The 22,372-nt window shown below is 28.3% G+C and overlaps 2 protein-coding genes across 2 annotated transcripts; both read left to right on the top strand.

The window, feature by feature from the left end:
* Positions 1 to 91: 91 nt before the first annotated feature.
* Positions 92 to 4,878, top strand: LOC111614163. Its single transcript, XM_023355542.1, has 5 exons — positions 92 to 103; positions 176 to 238; positions 309 to 530; positions 3,855 to 3,971; positions 4,047 to 4,878. The coding sequence occupies exons 1-5, from the start codon at positions 92 to 94 to the stop codon at positions 4,728 to 4,730; spliced, it is 1,098 nt and encodes a 365-aa protein (XP_023211310.1). The 3' UTR covers positions 4,731 to 4,878.
* Positions 4,879 to 6,725: 1,847 nt separating this feature from the next.
* Positions 6,726 to 17,900, top strand: LOC111614162. The gene is made up of 6 exons (XM_023355541.1): positions 6,726 to 6,755; positions 7,065 to 7,304; positions 10,379 to 10,474; positions 10,547 to 10,792; positions 17,474 to 17,536; positions 17,607 to 17,900. Exons 1-6 carry the CDS (start codon positions 6,726 to 6,728, stop codon positions 17,898 to 17,900), a joined length of 969 nt encoding a protein of 322 aa, XP_023211309.1.
* The last annotated feature ends 4,472 nt before the right edge of the window (positions 17,901 to 22,372 follow it).

Raw genomic sequence — 22,372 nt, 5'->3', positions numbered from 1 at the left:
TGAGCACATATATATAGTCCATATATAAACAACGACCAACTCCCTACAATCATTACTAGCTGGCTGAAGTTCCCTACAACCACACCTAAATATGTATTCCAAGGTAAGGACATAGGCAATATAGACTTATACCCAAACTTATATGATGTACAGTACTTAACCTTACTTCTTACAGCTCTTCGTTCTAGCCGGGATTATTTCAGTTGGATTAGCTGAAATTGGCCATCATATCCATCACGTAAGTATGCATCTATGCTGCATACAACTGGAGGATTTGCTTAAGATTGTAACACTCTTCTTCTCTTTAGTACTATCCACAACCTTATGCATTCGGCTACGAAATTAAGGATCCTCATCATGGAAGTCAATGGAGAAAAGAAAACAGCGATGGCCATAAAGTTGAAGGCAGCTATGGATACGTAGATGCTTGGGGAATTAAACGTCAAGTCGATTACATAGCTGATAAACATGGATTCAGAGCTAAAGTTAAGACCAATGAGCCTGGAACAGCTAATGAACATCCTGCTCACGTCAAGATGAATTCACACGCATACCAACCTCATGGTCACTCGTTCCTCTTCAAAGGTCATCATCACTATTAAATCTGTAATTATGTATTGCCATTAATTACTATTTTCGAATTATGAAGGATATAGATTTTAATGCTTTTATGTACAAATTATTATTTTACTTTTGCTCTTGTGTATAAACAATTTTAATCTGTAAATAAAGCGCTTCTCAATTTTAAAATATATGCTTACAGTTTTATTATTTTTTAAATTTAGTTTTGTAGCTCTATTGTAGACATTTATAATCATTTTTTAACATAAATCTTTATAAAATAATCATTAATTTAAAAAAAAAACATATTACGATTAGAGAAAGATTTAAGGAAGACATTTTAAATCAAGTTTTTTTTTCTATCGAGATCCTCTGAAGTAAATAATTTTAATAAATTTATACAAAAGAAACTAGGATAGCGTAGAAACTGATAAGATTTACAGAAAGATAAAGAAGATTTTTTCTAATTTTTTTTCTAAAATATAAAACATTATAAAGAATTTTTCTGTATAAAGAGTCAAAAATCTACAAAGAAAATTACACAGAACAAAGCTATTATATATTTTATAATAGTCATCATGACAATTATAAAATATAAAATATATAAAACACGATTTAATATCAAAGAATAATAACATATATAAACATTATTCTAAAACGTGACTTTCAATTAATAACAAAGAAAAATAAAAAATATATATATAAGAGTCAGTTCAGTGACACATCTTTCAACAAAAGTCTCTCGAGAGTTTTATTATCTCTTTTGTAAACAATACACACACTTCGAATAGGAAATCTTTATTATTCTGTATTGTCCTTTCATTCATATTATTAAAAACAAAATAAAAAAATAAAATAAAATTAGAGGAAGGTTCGCAATCTCAAAACTTGATAATTATCTTCCATTAAACATATGCGTGTAATTTTTTTTCTTTTATAAATTTCATCTTTTTTAACTAGTAAAACGTGTTTAATGTAGTTTAACCGTTCTGGCATATAAACTACTTCTTTAAATAAAAGATTTTTTTAAAATAAGAATCCTCAATTATGATGGTTAAAGTATAAGTTTTCAATTCGTACACTCGTGCTGGGGGTATTGGAGGAAGGAATTTAATTGTCTTATAGTCAAACAACTTGCATAATATGCTGTAAAACTATAATTATGTCGCCTAAATTTTTCTTCGGAATTCCTGTACAAGTGAAAGTGGCTTTCCAACATGTCTAATGTAATACAGACTGTTGTTGCAGACAGAATTTCTTTACTTCCTATGTCAATGGACGAGAAACTGGGTCACTTAGGGTGAATCTATCTTAACAAAGAAAAATGCCATGACGTAACTAAACTTTCTTGTAAAACATTTTAAGTAAGAAACGCCTTTGTTATATTATATATCAATAAATTCGAGATAATATTATATATATATATATTTTATGCGTAATTAAGAGATTTATCAATCAACCGTAACCGTATCTTAACAAAGTTGTAACGTTTAATAAGGAAAAGACGGAGTCAAGACGTGATCAAAATTTATTCGCAGCTTCATTATTGTTTCATTCCGTGTTAAAAAAAAGTCAAGATGATTATCATTTATGTGAAAGAATTCGCATTTATTATTTTTTAAAGCAGCAAAGCACTTCAAACGACGATTAAAAATTGTTTATCCTTAAAGATTTTTAAATTAATATACTTTATATACGCTTCTATGTAAATTAATTAGGAATGAAAATGAGACATATGCCAATATTCACATTTAAATATATTTTTGGCCGAAAAATTCATCACATATTTTAAAATTCTTCATAAATTACACATATATAAATGATTTTTATTCTATNAATTTTAAAAATAATAAATTTTTAGTATTTTTATTTGAAGAATAAAGATAAGCTTACACGAGGAAACACGAAAGCACGTGTTTAATATGTAATTACGAGTTATTTCTTTTGTTTTATATACATTTTTACCTTATATATAAATATAAAATTTAATTTTGATTCAATTCACTCGTATAATAAGTCAGCATGTAAGAAAATTAGTTAACTGTTGATTCAATCTGATAAAAATTTCGGTTGTGCAATAGATAAGAAGTTACACTTGTTCCTATTTCTGGAGGGAATGCCGTTTCGCCATTTTTACTGTTTTATATATATATATATACTGTATATATAACTTATTTTTATATACAATACATTTATTTCAGGATTAACTTTATCAATATAATCTTTAAAAATCTTGCTTTACTCTGAATAGAATTACAAATCGAGTATTCCTCTTGTGAAACATTTTAAAATAACTATTTTTGTAACGTTAATCGTAACAAAAAGTTCATTGTTTAAAATTCTATAATTTGTTACGATTGATTTAGTTCATTGGAACATCTATATTCGTCCAATGGAGTATGAAAATTACTTTGCAAAAGTGTCGTTGCTATTATAACCTTGATCCCCTATTTTATTCTTTTGAAATTAAAATTATATTTTTAATTATTTAAATTTTGTCTTTATATTATTAATAAATATTCAAACATGTTAGACATTCAACTATTTTTTGAGAAGAAGAAAGGAAAAAGTCATTTACTGGCGGGCGAAACTTAAAAGAAAATTAGTAAAGAATGAGGTCAAACCATTAAAAATTACCATTTGAAGTCCTAATTACAGAATTTCCAAGTTAAATCAGTTTTCACTTGAATCGAAAGTGCTTCGTTGCATTTATTAATTCAAATTGATATTCGTTTCGATTGTTTATAACCCCTTATTTTGCCATTAAATCGTTGGAAGCTCCTTTCAGAACCGAAAACTCCTGTTGCAATGCTTCAAAATAAGCTAATCCAAGATTCTTCCACCCTTTTTCACTCATGTTATTCTAATCTGATGTCATTGTCTGAAATTCCAAGACAATGATGATAGCAATATCTTAGTCAAAGAAGAGATACGAGAATAAAGAGCTAACCTTCTAGTAAATGCTGATGTAGTCAATGCCAATCTTAACAGCTAATGATAAATATTTAACACAGTCAAATCTGAATAACACCCTGTCTCTTCTTACCTCCTGGCCCAGGTCACCAGATGCTCATAAATAGTATTCTCCTCCCACATTGTCCTGTTTAATTTTTTTTAACATGACACCTCCACCCTTAGCTGACAAATTCTATAAAAGCCATGATAATCTTCAATTTTACATAATCATCACAATGTGGTATCGAGTAAGTATAGTCTTTCCCATGCTGAAAGCTTTCTTTCCATTCGACGAGCCAAAAGAGATGTAAGTTTATATTCTTGTTGTATATTTTCAGATTATTTTAGTTTTCTTAGCGGTAAAATCTTCGTTTTCTGTCGAATATGGAGAAAATAGCGCTGAAGTAGCTCAAAACAGGATTGCACGGCAGCAAGACTATCTAGCCGATCCATATGTAAGTTATATGTTTAATTATTATTATTATTATAAATGAATAGAAATTATAATATAAATGATATATGTAATTTAGCACGAAAAACCCCAACCGTATAATTTTGGCTACGAAACAAAAGACGAATTTGGAACAACCGTAACTCGGCAAGAAACCGGTGATGAATCTGGAACCATAAAAGGTACTTATGGTTACGTAGACCCTTTTGGAGTTTACCGACACGTAGAGTACGAAGCTGATGAATACGGATATCGAGCGAGGATAAAAACCAATGAACCCAGTGCTTCCAATCAAAATCCTGCAGACGTAACTTTTCTGGTAGAAGCACCCCCACCACAGGTAGCGAGTGCAGCCGTTCCTCCAATTTTCGAGGGTCAACAACCCATTCGAAAACCAGTGAGACCTCCCGTTATTCCTAGACCTCAGAGGCAGAACACTCCCTCGGGAACCACAATTACGAGATTAGTGTATCCAACACACGCTCATCCTATCGTAACTAAAGTTATTGCTCCAGGAACTCATCTCGATGGGCATCCTTCGGTCACCAAAGTGATCATACCAGATGCTCATCATCCTCACGTCTCACAAATATTCGAGGGTCGTCAACCTGTAAGGAACACTGTAGTACCGAGACCCCAGAGACAACTTACTCCATCGAGTACCTCTCATAACGTATACCCATATTCCCACCCTCTAGTTAAAGTAGTTACATCTAATGAACCATCTTCACCAAGCAATCCTCCAACCAACGAATCAAATTAAATAAATTGTTTCCCGAAGATTTTTGGCGCTCCAATCCAGTTAATGTTTAATATATTATAGTCCTGCTATATGTAGTACGGTGTTTGGCACTTCATGGGATAATTATTAAGCAATTATTTATTGTATAATAATATTGATAAATAAAGTATTTTGCATGTTGAAATTTGTAATCTTATCATTGAAATTGTAAGCGCGTGAATGTTGCAAATGATTATGATATGGGTTAATTGTTATATGATATCCGATAATAATAATTAGCCTCCATGTTCATGCAGCATCAGTACAGATTACGTTTATGATAAAAATACCTTTTAGCAGTCAAAAATTTGGTTAAGGAACAGAATATTGAAGATCTTCCTCTAGCAATAAACTCAATTAAAACGATATAATAATGGAAATATCCATAATCCACAGAAGAAAAATATAAGAAAGGATCAGATTGTAGAATTTATAAACCGAATTTGAATCGTATAATTAAATTTCCTGAGATAAAATACTCGAGAATACTAAACTAAATTTTTATATTTTTAAGCTACATTATAATTTTGTATGGACCCACGGGGGTGAAAATCGTCGAAATTTGCATAAGTAGATGTAAAAAATAAAAATTATTCCGAGCTTTCTCTTATTGGGATTCAAAGATGCATGAAGGGCTTCATCCAACCATTAAATATTATCAGCAAAATCAATGACTATAATATTTTACCAGCGGGAATAATTTCCCAAATTTTCGCTCATTAACTCAATTATTGCTGTATATTGCTGATTTTTCGTCAAAGAATTCGAAATCTTAATGCCTCCGGCATGTTCCATATAAAAAGAACTATGTCACTAGAAATAGCGAGATGGATGAACTTTCCGCAAATTTATCTATAATTTAGGTTATTTTTTTCTTTACATATATATAATTATTATAGAATCATGCTTTAGTGAAATATCATACTACATACTACGAGATATCTGATCTTAACCTATGACCTCGAAAGGAAAATCATTCCTCTAGATGACTTATTGTTCTCTTCAAAAAAATCAACCTCTAAAAGTTTAATGAAGATGGAAAAAGTTTAATAACAATTTTTACTAAAAAGTAATGATATTTTTTATAGAATTGGGCTATTTTTTTCTCTCAATAGTTATGTCATTGACATGAATAGAGCCGTTCAAATATTTATTCCATCGTTAGCAAGACGAGGATGTTTCCGTTAATTTCTACATGTGAAACATATCAAGCGTGAAAGGGTTAATCAACTTAACACGTTCAGAAAAACGGAAACAGAATTTCATTAAAGGAAGGGGTTTGAAAACATCAATTTAATTCATTTTTCACGAGGAAAAATCTAATTAAATCTTGATTTATAACTTGATACCAGATCAATTTTTTATCCATAGTCACTAATGCGTAAATCAATAACATATATATATATATATATATACATATATAATAAAAAAAACTTCAACTGATAAAAAAAATTGAAAGGATAAACTAGAATAATAGAATAACACGGTTCTTAATGAAAATTAAATAGTTTTATTGTTGATGATTTCCATAATAAAAGAGTTTATTGGGTACACATATTGATAAGAGTTACAAAACGCACTTTCCTATGGCTCTAATTATTATTTTTATAGTGGTTTGTATTATATATAACTATCTAAATTTAACAACATTAGTGATATAATGTTTAACACCAGATTAGAACTCATATTTACAGAGTTATCCTTTCTTGATGCTGTTCTATATTAAGATAATCAACGGAGCATATCGATTACTTTCTCGAAATAGAGTGCTCGATATCATACACTTGCTCAACCATTTTAATCTGATGCGGACTTCAATCGCTTTTTTTTCATTAGTGTTATTTTTTAGGTAGCAACCTTACCATTTTCATCAAGATAATTCCATTTAACTCCGCCCTATTTTATCGAAGACTAGGTACGGTACTGTGCATCATATTCGGAATCTGAATGACCCAGAAAAAAACGAACGTACTTTGTATGATTTCTTGCCGTGATGGATATGGTTTAGTGAGCACATATATATAGTCCATATATAAACAACGACCAACTCCCTACAATCATTACTAGCTGGCTGAAGTTCCCTACAACCACACCTAAATATGTATTCCAAGGTAAGGACATAGGCAATATAGACTTATACCCAAACTTATATGATGTACAGTACTTAACCTTACTTCTTACAGCTCTTCGTTCTAGCCGGGATTATTTCAGTTGGATTAGCTGAAATTGGCCATCATATCCATCACGTAAGTATGCATCTATGCTGCATACAACTGGAGGATTTGCTTAAGATTGTAACACTCTTCTTCTCTTTAGTACTATCCACAACCTTATGCATTCGGCTACGAAATTAAGGATCCTCATCATGGAAGTCAATGGAGAAAAGAAAACAGCGATGGCCATAAAGTTGAAGGCAGCTATGGATACGTAGATGCTTGGGGAATTAAACGTCAAGTCGATTACATAGCTGATAAACATGGATTCAGAGCTAAAGTTAAGACCAATGAGCCTGGAACAGCTAATGAACATCCTGCTCACGTCAAGATGAATTCACACGCATACCAACCTCATGGTCACTCGTTCCTCTTCAAAGGTCATCATCACTATTAAATCTGTAATTATGTATTGCCATTAATTACTATTTTCGAATTATGAAGGATATAGATTTTAATGCTTTTATGTACAAATTATTATTTTACTTTTGCTCTTGTGTATAAACAATTTTAATCTGTAAATAAAGCGCTTCTCAATTTTAAAATATATGCTTACAGTTTTATTATTTTTTAAATTTAGTTTTGTAGCTCTATTGTAGACATTTATAATCATTTTTTAACATAAATCTTTATAAAATAATCATTAATTTAAAAAAAAAACATATTACGATTAGAGAAAGATTTAAGGAAGACATTTTAAATCAAGTTTTTTTTTCTATCGAGATCCTCTGAAGTAAATAATTTTAATAAATTTATACAAAAGAAACTAGGATAGCGTAGAAACTGATAAGATTTACAGAAAGATAAAGAAGATTTTTTCTAATTTTTTTTCTAAAATATAAAACATTATAAAGAATTTTTCTGTATAAAGAGTCAAAAATCTACAAAGAAAATTACACAGAACAAAGCTATTATATATTTTATAATAGTCATCATGACAATTATAAAATATAAAATATATAAAACACGATTTAATATCAAAGAATAATAACATATATAAACATTATTCTAAAACGTGACTTTCAATTAATAACAAAGAAAAATAAAAAATATATATATAAGAGTCAGTTCAGTGACACATCTTTCAACAAAAGTCTCTCGAGAGTTTTATTATCTCTTTTGTAAACAATACACACACTTCGAATAGGAAATCTTTATTATTCTGTATTGTCCTTTCATTCATATTATTAAAAACAAAATAAAAAAATAAAATAAAATTAGAGGAAGGTTCGCAATCTCAAAACTTGATAATTATCTTCCATTAAACATATGCGTGTAATTTTTTTTCTTTTATAAATTTCATCTTTTTTAACTAGTAAAACGTGTTTAATGTAGTTTAACCGTTCTGGCATATAAACTACTTCTTTAAATAAAAGATTTTTTTAAAATAAGAATCCTCAATTATGATGGTTAAAGTATAAGTTTTCAATTCGTACACTCGTGCTGGGGGTATTGGAGGAAGGAATTTAATTGTCTTATAGTCAAACAACTTGCATAATATGCTGTAAAACTATAATTATGTCGCCTAAATTTTTCTTCGGAATTCCTGTACAAGTGAAAGTGGCTTTCCAACATGTCTAATGTAATACAGACTGTTGTTGCAGACAGAATTTCTTTACTTCCTATGTCAATGGACGAGAAACTGGGTCACTTAGGGTGAATCTATCTTAACAAAGAAAAATGCCATGACGTAACTAAACTTTCTTGTAAAACATTTTAAGTAAGAAACGCCTTTGTTATATTATATATCAATAAATTCGAGATAATATTATATATATATATATTTTATGCGTAATTAAGAGATTTATCAATCAACCGTAACCGTATCTTAACAAAGTTGTAACGTTTAATAAGGAAAAGACGGAGTCAAGACGTGATCAAAATTTATTCGCAGCTTCATTATTGTTTCATTCCGTGTTAAAAAAAAGTCAAGATGATTATCATTTATGTGAAAGAATTCGCATTTATTATTTTTTAAAGCAGCAAAGCACTTCAAACGACGATTAAAAATTGTTTATCCTTAAAGATTTTTAAATTAATATACTTTATATACGCTTCTATGTAAATTAATTAGGAATGAAAATGAGACATATGCCAATATTCACATTTAAATATATTTTTGGCCGAAAAATTCATCACATATTTTAAAATTCTTCATAAATTACACATATATAAATGATTTTTATTCTATTTTGCAAGCGATTTAATAAGGAAAACACTTAAAAATTAATTGTTAAACCACGTAGATTATGTTTTTAAATATAAAAAATTAATATCATAAACTGTATTTAAACTTTATTTTATTTCTCGGCAAGGATAAGGTGTTAGTTATATGTATAAAAAATTATTTTATATAATATGCTGTGTATAAATATATATTAATGTTAGGTCAAAGTCACTCTCACATGTCAATTAATGCCTTCAACTTTCGACAATTTCCACTTGAGCGGTGTTATTTTTCCTGTAATTTATCGGAAAATTGTTAAAAGTTGAAGTCATTAATTGGCATGTGAGAGTGACTTTGACCTAACATCATTTAATAATTACTAATGAACTCACTTTTCACTAGAATTCTAGTTATTATGTAACGTAAACATATAAATTAAAAAAGAAAAGTAATTCCTTAAATGTAAAAAAATAAAGATAAAAATGTAAGATTATAAAATATATATGGATAATTGTGTTATTATATAATCTAGTTTTTTCTAGCGTTAAATAATTATTATCTAGTGTAAAACGCATTATTTCTCTGGTTTATCGAACAAGAAAATCGATTTAATGGAATATCAAATGTATATATCAATTTAGGGCAAATAAATAAATGTAAAAAATAAATAAAAAAAACTCATTTAACAACAAAATTTTATATTCTAGTTATTGTTTATAATGCATTTTATTACAAAAAGTTGTGGTGTGTCATTATAAAAGGACGTCCTTATCTAAATTGTGTATTCAATATGTGGACTCAGGTATGATATATATTCTTATCGCTGTAATTACTAAAATGGTGAAATTTAATTCTATTTTCTGTATAGATAAATAAATATTGATTTCTGTTTAGATAAATTAATTAATGTAGATAAAGATTTATACTGTTACTAAACAGACAAACCTTATATACATTAAGATTTATTTGTTTAATTGTCGAATAATGATGTTTATGTATTCAACGGTTAAACTGTATTATTAACCGTTAAAATGATATTTAAAATTTTGAATTTTTTAATGCTGTTTTAACGGTTTTAATTTGACATCAATTTCATTAATCGTTGGATAAATTTTAATCCATTTCTCTAGCTGTTGGATAAATGAATACAAATCTCTCTATATTTATATAAACACTTTTAATTTTAAATTAAAGTAATAAATATTTTATTTATATACATTCTTGAATAATCAAAATGTAATTTTCTATAGTTTGCTCTTCTCTTATTTATACTATGTGCGATAGATACTTTATCTACTCGTATTAAGGATTTGAAACTATTTGGGATGCCTTACGGATGGTCACAGGTAAGTTAAATTTTAAAGCAGTTTTTTTCTTAAATAAATGAATTTTAATATTTGAATTTTAAATTTTTGAAGAAACCAATACATCTCTACGAATACGGGTATGACATCGTAGATAAACACGGAAACAAACATTGGAAAAAGGAAGAGAAAAATAAAAAAGGAGTTGTGATAGGAAGCTATGGTTACATTAATGTGAATGGCATTAAAAGATTTGTTAATTATGTTGCTGATCATAAGGGATTTAGGGTGAAGATAAATAGTAACGAACCAGGAACTGCTATTCAACATCCAGCACACGTTCATATTTATACCGAACCTGCAAATACCAGAGCAAAATATTAATCATAAGAAGATAAATTAACTGTAAATAGCTTTTAAATAATGTTCTTTTTAAAAAATGAAGACGTATGTTTTTATTGTAAACTCCCATAATGTCATTCATCAAGCATCCCATCAACGTTTATTTATTAAATAAACTGTTATATCATTCAATAGAAGTGATATTTGCGTGACGTTTTATGATTCTTTAATATGGGACATCCATATTACTTTAAAGATCATAAACTTGTTTTTAAAATCAGATTAAAAATATAAAAAAATCGAGTTAAACCGGTTGAATTTACGGTTATGAAGCAAATTCAAATGATTTCCATTAATAAAGATTAATGATAAACACTTCCGCGTCGTAAAATGTGATAATTTTTAAATTTTGAAGATTCGCTCAATGAGTAGGCAACACCTAAAACTTTGACCTCAATTTTTGCCGGTATTTTTTAAATGAATGTCTAACTGATAAAATTCTTGAGTTTTAAATAGGTTGATATAAAGGTTTCAACGCTTTTTTTAATGTAAATAATTAAAATTTTGCATATTCAAGGCCTTATTTCTCATTTTTCTCGGTGCCAGAAATTGCAGAAATTTCGGGCCTTAGGCAGAACCGAGCCCCAAAATGTGTAAATAATTTATCACCAGGCCCTCTTAGAGAAGAGGCAAAAAATATCATGTTTAAACATTCCATGTGGATACATTGAAATCGTTGCGTGGATCACAGGTTCGTCATCACAGGCCTAGACCTAAGTTCAACCTTTACTGAATTGCATTGAAATTACTTTAGATGTATAATATATATATTTACATAAATTAACACGTTTTGAGTGGTTAAAAATAAATTGTAATAAGAAAATGATGCGATGTATTTCACTATAGAAGACATTTGTGTGTTTACGTATTTAAAATCTTGTCTATCTCAATAGCAGCAATTGATATTCAGCATACATTCTTGAAAGGTGAAATATGTCATGCTGTGCTTCATTTATATCTCTGTCAAGTTACGTTGAAAGGAAAAACGAGTATTTATTTATATACAAAACGAATTAAATTCACTTAAACTTAACGATAACAATCTAATCAATGTTTGTCAATCTTGTAATCTTTTGTACAAGACAAAGTTTAAATTTTCATTTTGCAATTCATGTTTTGAACCGTCTCCAACCTGATATTACATTCATTAATCATGCATACTACTTAATCTTTAACCTTTTATTAAAGATTAATGACATCGTATATTACAATAAGGATGATAATTATAAAGTTGTATGTGGAACAAAATAGTATTTTTAATCGTTTAAATATAATAATTACATCATAAAAGTACTTGTTATTAAAATTTTGTCTTTCAATCGAGAATATGTAATAAATATGTTGATAATCCTATGTGATTTATTTATAACTGAAAATATACGGTTAGAAAAAGCACATTAAATGACGTTTATGTAAAACATATGACACTTGTAAACTTCCTTGTTATTATTATATAAGGTTAGCTAGTACCTTAATTATACATTTTAGTGCCCATACGTTAAGCTACACTGCTTAAAACAGTGTGGGAATATTATAATAATAAGCTTATTTTACGGAGAAATCAATTTTAATCTTAAAATATTGATCTGTTCTGATATAATTCACGTATAACTCTAAATAATTTTTTATTCCAGGTTTGTTATTATTTTACCAGTTGAAGACGCATCCACTCTAATGATGCATCTTGCAACATCCCATTAAAGAATGCCCTCTTGAACTTTGTGACGAAACTACTGAAATTTCATTAAAATTCTTGTAAACAATTGATTTACAAAAACTTTAATGAAGTTCCTTTTTCATTACTTGTTTGATTTAATGTTTTACATCAAACAAAACTACCAATTACGTGCGGCAAGTACTAAGCTGATATTTCGAAAGATCCTAATTATTTTGAGCAATGAAACGTGTAGACAAGGAAGATCAAGTAACAGAAATTAGATCAGTTTGGCCAAGATAATAAATCAAATCATTCATGCACAAACAAATTCATGAAATAAATACAACATTATTAATTAACTGTTAAAGAAGCCAAGAATCATTACCATAGTTTGTTTTGTTTATAACTATTCCTACTATACGCTATTGGTTTGCTTAGCTGCTTGTCAGTTAGGACTTCATGATTATACTTATATATTCAATAAAACATTAAAATGTTTATTTACGATTAAATTTCAATTGTTCTAAACTCATTATAATTTATTTTATTGCAGTTTTTAAAGTGTTTTATTTTTTCTGTAGATCGTTTTCCTTCTCCAAAGAAGTTTACTGTTAAATATTGTATAAGAACCACTTTTGTCACGAACAAAAACAAGTTGAAGTTGATATTGATGTCAATCAGTTGCTCATATTCTTCTTTCCACTTTTCCCGGTCTTATAATAATGTGACACTAATTATTATACAAAATTCTCTGTGGCAATTGTACTAAATGTGAAAAATCTACAGTAAAACTGCCACTAGTCCAAATCAAATGTCGAACAATAGATACTTTATCGTCTTAGAAATGGGATAAAAAAATGTCTCTGCAAAATGCTCATTGTTTATTCTTATCCATAAGCTTTGATAATCATAGTATGGTGGCATCAATGAACCCATATGGATTTGCTGATGAAAACTCGTGACTTTCTTATTTAAACTGAAGGGCCAGAAAAAATAGGTTCAATATTTTAAAATTTTGATTAATTGTATCTGTTAGTATATTTTATTCTTAGGCTCCCATGAATGAACTGTACTTCAATAACAATGAACTGTACTCGATAAAAATGATTAAGAAATCAAGCATTCGAAAAAACAATAAATTATTGTAATAAATTAAATTATATTTTAAATAAATTTTACCTAATAATCTTTGGACTATTTTGACACTCGACTACAATTAACATGGACAATGGAAGGGCAAGAATATCGCGAACACCGTTGAACCATCTAAACTTCATATTTTCTTAAAGATATATACAATCAAACCTCATCTCTAACTAGCGGGCATTTTTTCTTTCCATCAGTGGCCATTATTGGGAGATTTGACTATACATAAAATTCACTTTCACACATATACAAGAAAGTACACATATTTAAATGATATTAAAATTATTTTTCTTTGACAAAGTGTTAGTAACCAACCGAGCCACCAAATGCCAGAGGCTTGGGGCGATACACCGTTTATATCTAGCAAGATATTTCATATTACTTCGTTAAAAATTCAAAAATAATTCTTAAAATAAACAGAATTTAATTAGAAAGCAAACATTTTATCGTTCGAATTCGCAAAATTTTACTTTTATTCAGATTTTATTTAGATTTGCATATGGCAAGTCATTAACAAGATCTGAAAAGTCGTTATGCTCCATCAATTCAAAAACACAGGAAAAAAATATGGAGGCACTATTAATGTAGTGCCATCTAGTGATAAATGCATAAAACATTTAAATAAAAGCTAGATATTTTATATGCTCTCTGATTGGTTAATTCAAAATCTTACATTTCAACAGTCGATTATGCTTTGTATGTTTTGAAAATATCAATAATAATTTTAAATTTCAAAAAATTTTGAATCCTTATTAGAAACTAATTAATAAATCCATATAAAATAGTATTTAGTTTGAATAATCTTATTAGTTTATGTGGTGTTAAAAGCTTCCTGATTGGCTATAGTGAATAATTTAAACTTGATAAGTAATTTTTGATTAAAAACAAGAATTTTAAATATTTTAAATATAAAACATTTTAAAAGAAATAGTACAATTTTTCCTAATTAATAAAAATTAAAGAATTCTTTCTCAATGATATTGTAACATAGATTCATTTTGAATGATTTATGCCATTATTATGTGTATACAACTATTTTAATTAAGGTGTTTTGAAAAATATTTTACACTTTTTATATGACAAACCATTAAAAAAATATCATGAAAAACAAAATTAAATAGTGCTTAATATGTCAAAAAAATAAAGTAAAAATTCGCATCATTAATCTTATTTTTTCCACTTTTTGAATTTAATTTTATCACTTGAAAAACGTTTCCTCTTTTAGAATGTGAAGCCAAGCTTAGCAATGAATAGATTCATTCAATGAAACTCAAACTTCAGTTTCGGTGATATATTTTATAAGATTTTCTTTGAAAAATTACTATTTGTTCTAAAATAATATTTCAAATTTCTATTGTAGAAATTAAAGTAACAAGTGACAATACAAAATTCAATAATTCAAAGTGAAGACGTTTTAAATGTGGAAAAGTTAAACAACATTTTAAACCATTAAAATCGATATTTATAGCTTTTGTTTTTTTCCTGTAATATTCTACTTATATAATTATTTGTCATATGAAAAATGAGCAAGCATTGTTAAATCCTTTTCCTGCTGTGAGCGTTAAGAGTGTCTTTTCTTGCAGGATTATTATGAGTTAAATTATGCCAACTCCATTGTGGGCAGAGCTTAATCCAACATAGATACTAAGGTACAAATCAGATATGTATCCCGATCACATCATGAAAAGTCCTGAGATCCTGTCCTTTCAGACGCCTTTAAAGGATATTAAAAAATAATATAAAAAGTATAAAAATTAAGATATAAATAGTAATTCAAAGAAAATAACGTAGCAAGGTCGAAACCAGAGATTCTGAAATTCAGCCAACAAGAAAACCTCGTGCGGTTATCAAGTCCATTTTGATCTATTCACCAATACAAAAGCGAATTTTGTAACTTTTCACTCACTAAGTTTTATCTAAATATTCACAATTTTGGAAGTTTTCAGCTGCGGTTCATTTCGAATAATAAAAACTTAAACGCGAAGGAATCTTGACGTTATGGAAAGAGATTCTTATTATGTTTCTTTAAAGGTGCGGCCACGGGTCATTTCTGTAACCGCAAGTGTGGGCACGAAATTGTCTTCTGAGAACCCCTAGTTTAAACTCTTCGTAGAGATCTTGGGTTCGGTTCCTTTCGTAAAACTACATGTACTTTTTCTTCTTGCTTCCTATTTTTAAGACGGGTACACGGTTTCACGCTAGGTTCATATCTTGCAATTATTTATCTAACAATATTTTCAATTATTTTACAAATATTAAGCACATATGTAACTTAATGATATTATTAATGAAATAAACTTAAAATTCTACATAATTAAGAGCAGTTTATAAAATAATTTTACAATAAGTTATACAGAAATTTGTCATTTTTAGTATCGCTCATAATTCAAAATCGTGTTGTACTTCTATCGTGTGAACTATGACATCCATTCTAGGTTGCTATTTTACTTATTTATTAACCCACTAGTTTATTGCTTAATATCTCAATTTCTTTTAAAATTGTCATTATTCTTAATATATTGTCTTATTCTCTGCCATATGTTCATTGAGTTTGACACGCTTTCTTTCAAAATAAAATATCTGACACCACGTTCTTTTACTTCCTTTAAGGCATTCCGAATACGGATAAAGGAAGTAACTAGATTAGGGAGTAACTAATTTTAATATGGAGATGTTGCTGCTGTGTTGGGAAAGGTTGAACAGTGCTTCAGGACTATAATTATATGGAAAATGGAATAGATGGGCTGTGTCAATTTTGACAGTCAACATCTTACAGACCCTTACAATGATGATTACTAATAAAATATTATTAATTATATACTTAAAAAATTAATTTAAATAGTTTTGGTCTGATATACTCGTATATCTATTTATATTGTAAAATATCGCTTTTACGAATTAATTAGATCCTTGAAAAATCGTCTTAAAACAGGAGTTTACTGCATTATTATTTTTATTTATTAAAATATACGAATTTATATATGACTTTTAATAAAATAAACATTTATATTAATTATTTTTATACATAGTTTTANTAAATAGATAACATATATATATATATATATATACATATATAATAAAAAAAACTTCAACTGATAAAAAAAATTGAAAGGATAAACTAGAATAATAGAATAACACGGTTCTTAATGAAAATTAAATAGTTTTATTGTTGATGATTTCCATAATAAAAGAGTTTATTGGGTACACATATTGATAAGAGTTACAAAACGCACTTTCCTATGGCTCTAATTATTATTTTTATAGTGGTTTGTATTATATATAACTATCTAAATTTAACAACATTAGTGATATAATGTTTAACACCAGATTAGAACTCATATTTACAGAGTTATCCTTTCTTGATGCTGTTCTATATTAAGATAATCAACGGAGCATATCGATTACTTTCTCGAAATAGAGTGCTCGATATCATACACTTGCTCAACCATTTTAATCTGATGCGGACTTCAATCGCTTTTTTTTCATTAGTGTTATTTTTTAGGTAGCAACCTTACCATTTTCATCAAGATAATTCCATTTAACTCCGCCCTATTTTATCGAAGACTAGGTACGGTACTGTGCATCATATTCGGAATCTGAATGACCCAGAAAAAAACGAACGTACTTTGTATGATTTCTTGCCGTGATGGATATGGTTTAGTGAGCACATATATATAGTCCATATATAAACAACGACCAACTCCCTACAATCATTACTAGCTGGCTGAAGTTCCCTACAACCACACCTAAATATGTATTCCAAGGTAAGGACATAGGCAATATAGACTTATACCCAAACTTATATGATGTACAGTACTTAACCTTACTTCTTACAGCTCTTCGTTCTAGCCGGGATTATTTCAGTTGGATTAGCTGAAATTGGCCATCATATCCATCACGTAAGTATGCATCTATGCTGCATACAACTGGAGGATTTGCTTAAGATTGTAACACTCTTCTTCTCTTTAGTACTATCCACAACCTTATGCATTCGGCTACGAAATTAAGGATCCTCATCATGGAAGTCAATGGAGAAAAGAAAACAGCGATGGCCATAAAGTTGAAGGCAGCTATGGATACGTAGATGCTTGGGGAATTAAACGTCAAGTCGATTACATAGCTGATAAACATGGATTCAGAGCTAAAGTTAAGACCAATGAGCCTGGAACAGCTAATGAACATCCTGCTCACGTCAAGATGAATTCACACGCATACCAACCTCATGGTCACTCGTTCCTCTTCAAAGGTCATCATCACTATTAAATCTGTAATTATGTATTGCCATTAATTACTATTTTCGAATTATGAAGGATATAGATTTTAATGCTTTTATGTACAAATTATTATTTTACTTTTGCTCTTGTGTATAAACAATTTTAATCTGTAAATAAAGCGCTTCTCAATTTTAAAATATATGCTTACAGTTTTATTATTTTTTAAATTTAGTTTTGTAGCTCTATNATATTAATTATTTTTATACATAGTTTTATATACAGATGTTTATGATAGCTGAAGCAAACTATTTAGCGAATTTATCTCCATCTGGTGAAGAATATTCGAGTTAAAATAAATAAACTCGAAAATGAAATATAAATTCCCGATAATTGACATATGAAAATATAAATTTGTTTGCATAATAATATATCAAATTAAAAAATTTTACATTTATTTCCCGCTTGATTGATATAGTCAATTATTGGAAAGCAAGAAATTTCTCAAAATAACTTGCCTCGTCAGTAACCTTTCTTTCTCTTTAGGTGTGTTTTGAGGGGTTGAAAGGTGAAAGGTAGTGAATAGAAGGTCGTGACTCCGAAGGGTGAGGTTGTTGGCATACCGCTTCACAAATCAAAACTTCGCTGAGAAGTTTTTAATCATCTATTGCACGGTGATGATCTTGCATACAAGATGATCACCTTTATAACCTTTTAAGTACTTAACTAAACACTAGTTCTCCACGGATGCTTATATAATGGCAGAACTTCGACGATAGCCGCCATTAAAGGTTAGGAAACCTCGCAAAGTGAACAATAAACGTAATTCTTTCGTGCAAATTTGTTATTTTACTACCACGTTAAACAACTGCGCAGCTTTTAATGTTGAATTTCCATGTGTTTTAAGTCCATTTATGCGTTTAAACACAATAAATTACGTAAATATATTTGGATTCGATGCATTTAATGGCTACTGTAACCGAGAATTAGCTTATATTTCAATTATGATTGATTATATTATTAATAAAGGGTGAAAACAATAAAAATAAACACTCGATTTATCACATAATTCATAAAGTCGGTTTCGTGATATCTGGAATTTCGACAGGCAACCGGTTATATATGAACCTGATCAATAACTTACTCATACAAGAAGACATCGATCAATGTGGATGATTGATGATCCCTATACATTTAAGTGAAAATGAAGGCAGTCAAAGGTCAAGGCTAAACACAATTAGGGGTCTTTAAATTAGGTCTAATTATAATATTTATCAACATTCTTTATCGATTTTCTTGCAAATTGACTGCTTATAACTAGCTGTTACAAGTAATAGATAGGCCTACTGTAAGTAATGTTTTAAGATTCCTTAAATCTTTTAAGTAACGTAATAATATATGTGTGTTCTCTTCAATAATATATAACATAAGATATAAAGTATCTTATTTTCAGGTCTCTCACAGAAAGGCCAGGCCTTCATGTACGGAGCTCAAAAATATTAAAATTTCGTATATTAAGAAAATACTTTTACTTTTTTTAATTAAATTTTAATATTAAATGTATAATACAATTTTTTAACATTGTTTTGTTATTTTTATAAATTGGGGGTTTGTAAAAGGTAAATGGCCGGGCCTCTTTCAAATAAAAATTAAGATATAAATAGTAATTCAAAGAAAATANACCCGAACCAAATAACTTCGCTGACCCCCCCCCACCATAGGGTCTGATAACAATAACCAGTTTAAACTCAACGAATGCTATTCAACACGACATAAAAATGTAATTTATAAGCAATTCATACAACTAAAATGACACAGCAACTTATTAGAAGTACGGCTTGATTAATTGATATAGGTGTAACGACCTTTATACGGGGTTAAAATCATGAAATTTATATTATTTATTATATTATTCTTTATAATATTGGTCATGTCCTACAATTTACAGTTTAAGTTTTTCTTAACGTTATAAATTACCGACATATTGAATAAATTCTTGTTTTACTACGGTTAAGAGGAGTGAAATCCTTTTGTAAATAGAGGAATAAAATTCTTTTGTGAGCTGCGACTATTATAAATAAAATAAAATATAAAATAATAGTTGTAGATAAAATAAAAGACGTCCTCTTTAACTAGATCTTACACTATTACAATGTTGTACCTCTTGGGTCACCTAAAATAGGCTACATATTTAACTCACAACACCTCTTTGTATGAACGCAAAATTCGTGAATCTTCATCTATAATTAACATAGACAAATTGGATAATATTTACAACACTTTATGATCACGACTTTCTTTCAGAGCTTCTTCCAACACAAAAAAAATAATTATTATACATGGCGCAATTTCAATTCTGTGCCATCCTGATAATGCTCTTTTAAATTTTCTTTATTACATAAGTAATTATTGAGTAGCTAATTAGCGAAGTACTCGTTAATACGTTTTAAATGTTAATTTTTCCCTTTATTTTCCAGCTATTAATTAAACATTTTAATAGAAAATAAAATTATAAAATTTACATATAAAACCAAACCCGATGTATGTTAATAATTAAACAATATAGCCGGATTCATATTGGGCTATAATATGGCTAATTAATTATTGAGATACTAAGTAATTTGGCTAGAAGTAGGAGGTTAAGTCGCCATCTCGTGTTAACTTTAATCATTAGATATGAATAAAATTAATTTAAAATATTTAAAAGGAAAGAACAGACCGCAGCAGAACTCCAACCCGCGACTCCTGCATATCGTGCAGATTCGTTACCAGTTACACTACCAGGAATTCTAATCCANATAAATTTTTAAATTAAACAGTTTAAAAATAGAACAAAATAACTTAATTTTATTAAATTGCAGGCTCAAAATCTACAATTTTTCAAATAAATTTTACAGGTAAATTCGTCGGAAAATCGCAATTTTATCACAGATGTTCTTGGAAAATTATCTGATTCTAGTATTTACCATAAATTTCTATTTTAAAATCTGTTAAAATTTAAAATTTATGCATAATAAATGCTCCCGACGATACAAAAATTGCTGAGGTTAATAGAAAATTTCCATTTGTGGTAAGTTATTTTCTTATCTCTTCGATCAATTTTCCGAGATATCTCAATTGTCACGTCAGTTACAAGAGTCAATCACGTTTGCACGATTCTAGAATAATATGAGGCATGAATTTCTAAGTTAATGTAGCAGTTTTGGAGTTATCGTGCAGACAACCGAATGGACTAAATAATAATAACTTAATGAGTACCTCTTCCTGTTTCGATCGGATTCTGCTTATAATAATAATTCTTCCTTAAATTTTTAAAAGCTAAATAATCTGCAATANCTTTCCTCCATTTTTTAACAGATTAAAAATGATTAATTTGATATTTTTTAAAACTAATTATCATGTTTAACTACGTTTCAATAACAAATTTAAAATAAAAATTAAAAAGTAATCAAACATCTACTGTCTTTCCTTCCTTTTTTTTTTCCTACTTAATTATTGAACTATATACATGTATATATTCCTTTTATCAGTGATATTTTTATATTCTATATTTAATTTGTCGTTTAATAAACATTAAACGAGAAGAAAATGACGTTAACCTTAAGGCTATAATTATATCTTAAGTTCAGTATATCTTAAGATAAAAATTGTATTGTTAGTCTCTAATCAGCTGCAGTTTTTAAGTTAGCCTTTAAAGGTAATTAATTGTAACTGACGTTAGTTTATAGATAAGGAAAAATTGCTAGAGAAAAGATGGTAGATACGATTATTACTTGGAAAATCTTTGATTTATTGCATTCAATCTACTTCTTTGTTACTCGTTTCGTTAAAAATTATATTAAATTTTAGCTTGATGTTAATTTATCTTACCTTCTGATATTATTTGATTCTAATGCTCTTACATTTTTATATTATTAATTTATAACATAGGAAACATACTTCAGATAGGAGTAGACTATATCTGTTAATGACAGGTGTAGACAATGCCTGTAAACTAATGAGATAGTGAAATATGGTATATAATTTACAAATCTTTGAACAGTGAGACATATAAATAATTTTTTCTGCTTAATTTATCAAGAATTAGACATCATAAGAAAAAAAGACATTTATTTTTACTAAAAAATAATAAAAAATTTATTCAATTTTTCGTGAAAACATAATAAAATTACTTTAATTTCTTATCACAAATATTAAAATTATATTTCGTGTGCTGAAAAATAGGCTTATAATTGCCTTTTCCCTCTTCTTTCTATTGACATAACTGGAATTAATTTAGTCTAAATATAATTTTAAATATTTTATAGTTTAAATTAAACTCAATTTTATTTAAATTAGAGGAAATAAACAGAATTCTGTTAATTTATTTAACAAAATGCTGCTTTTAGTAATAAGTTTAATAAATGTAGAAGAAAAGAAACTGAAGAATTAAGAGTTTATCGGTTATCTGATCAACATTCTCTTTAACTTGATTTAAGATTCTATTTTCAGCATTTAACACCAATAGAAAATGATTTAAACACT

This window comes from Centruroides sculpturatus, unplaced genomic scaffold (genome assembly GCF_000671375.1).
Source record: "Centruroides sculpturatus isolate CEXI.00-Female unplaced genomic scaffold, Cexi_2.0 scaffold2129, whole genome shotgun sequence".
NCBI lineage: Eukaryota > Metazoa > Arthropoda > Arachnida > Scorpiones > Buthidae > Centruroides > Centruroides sculpturatus.
The sequence above is the reverse complement of the archived record's forward strand: the minus strand, read 5'-3'. Positions and strand labels throughout refer to the sequence as shown.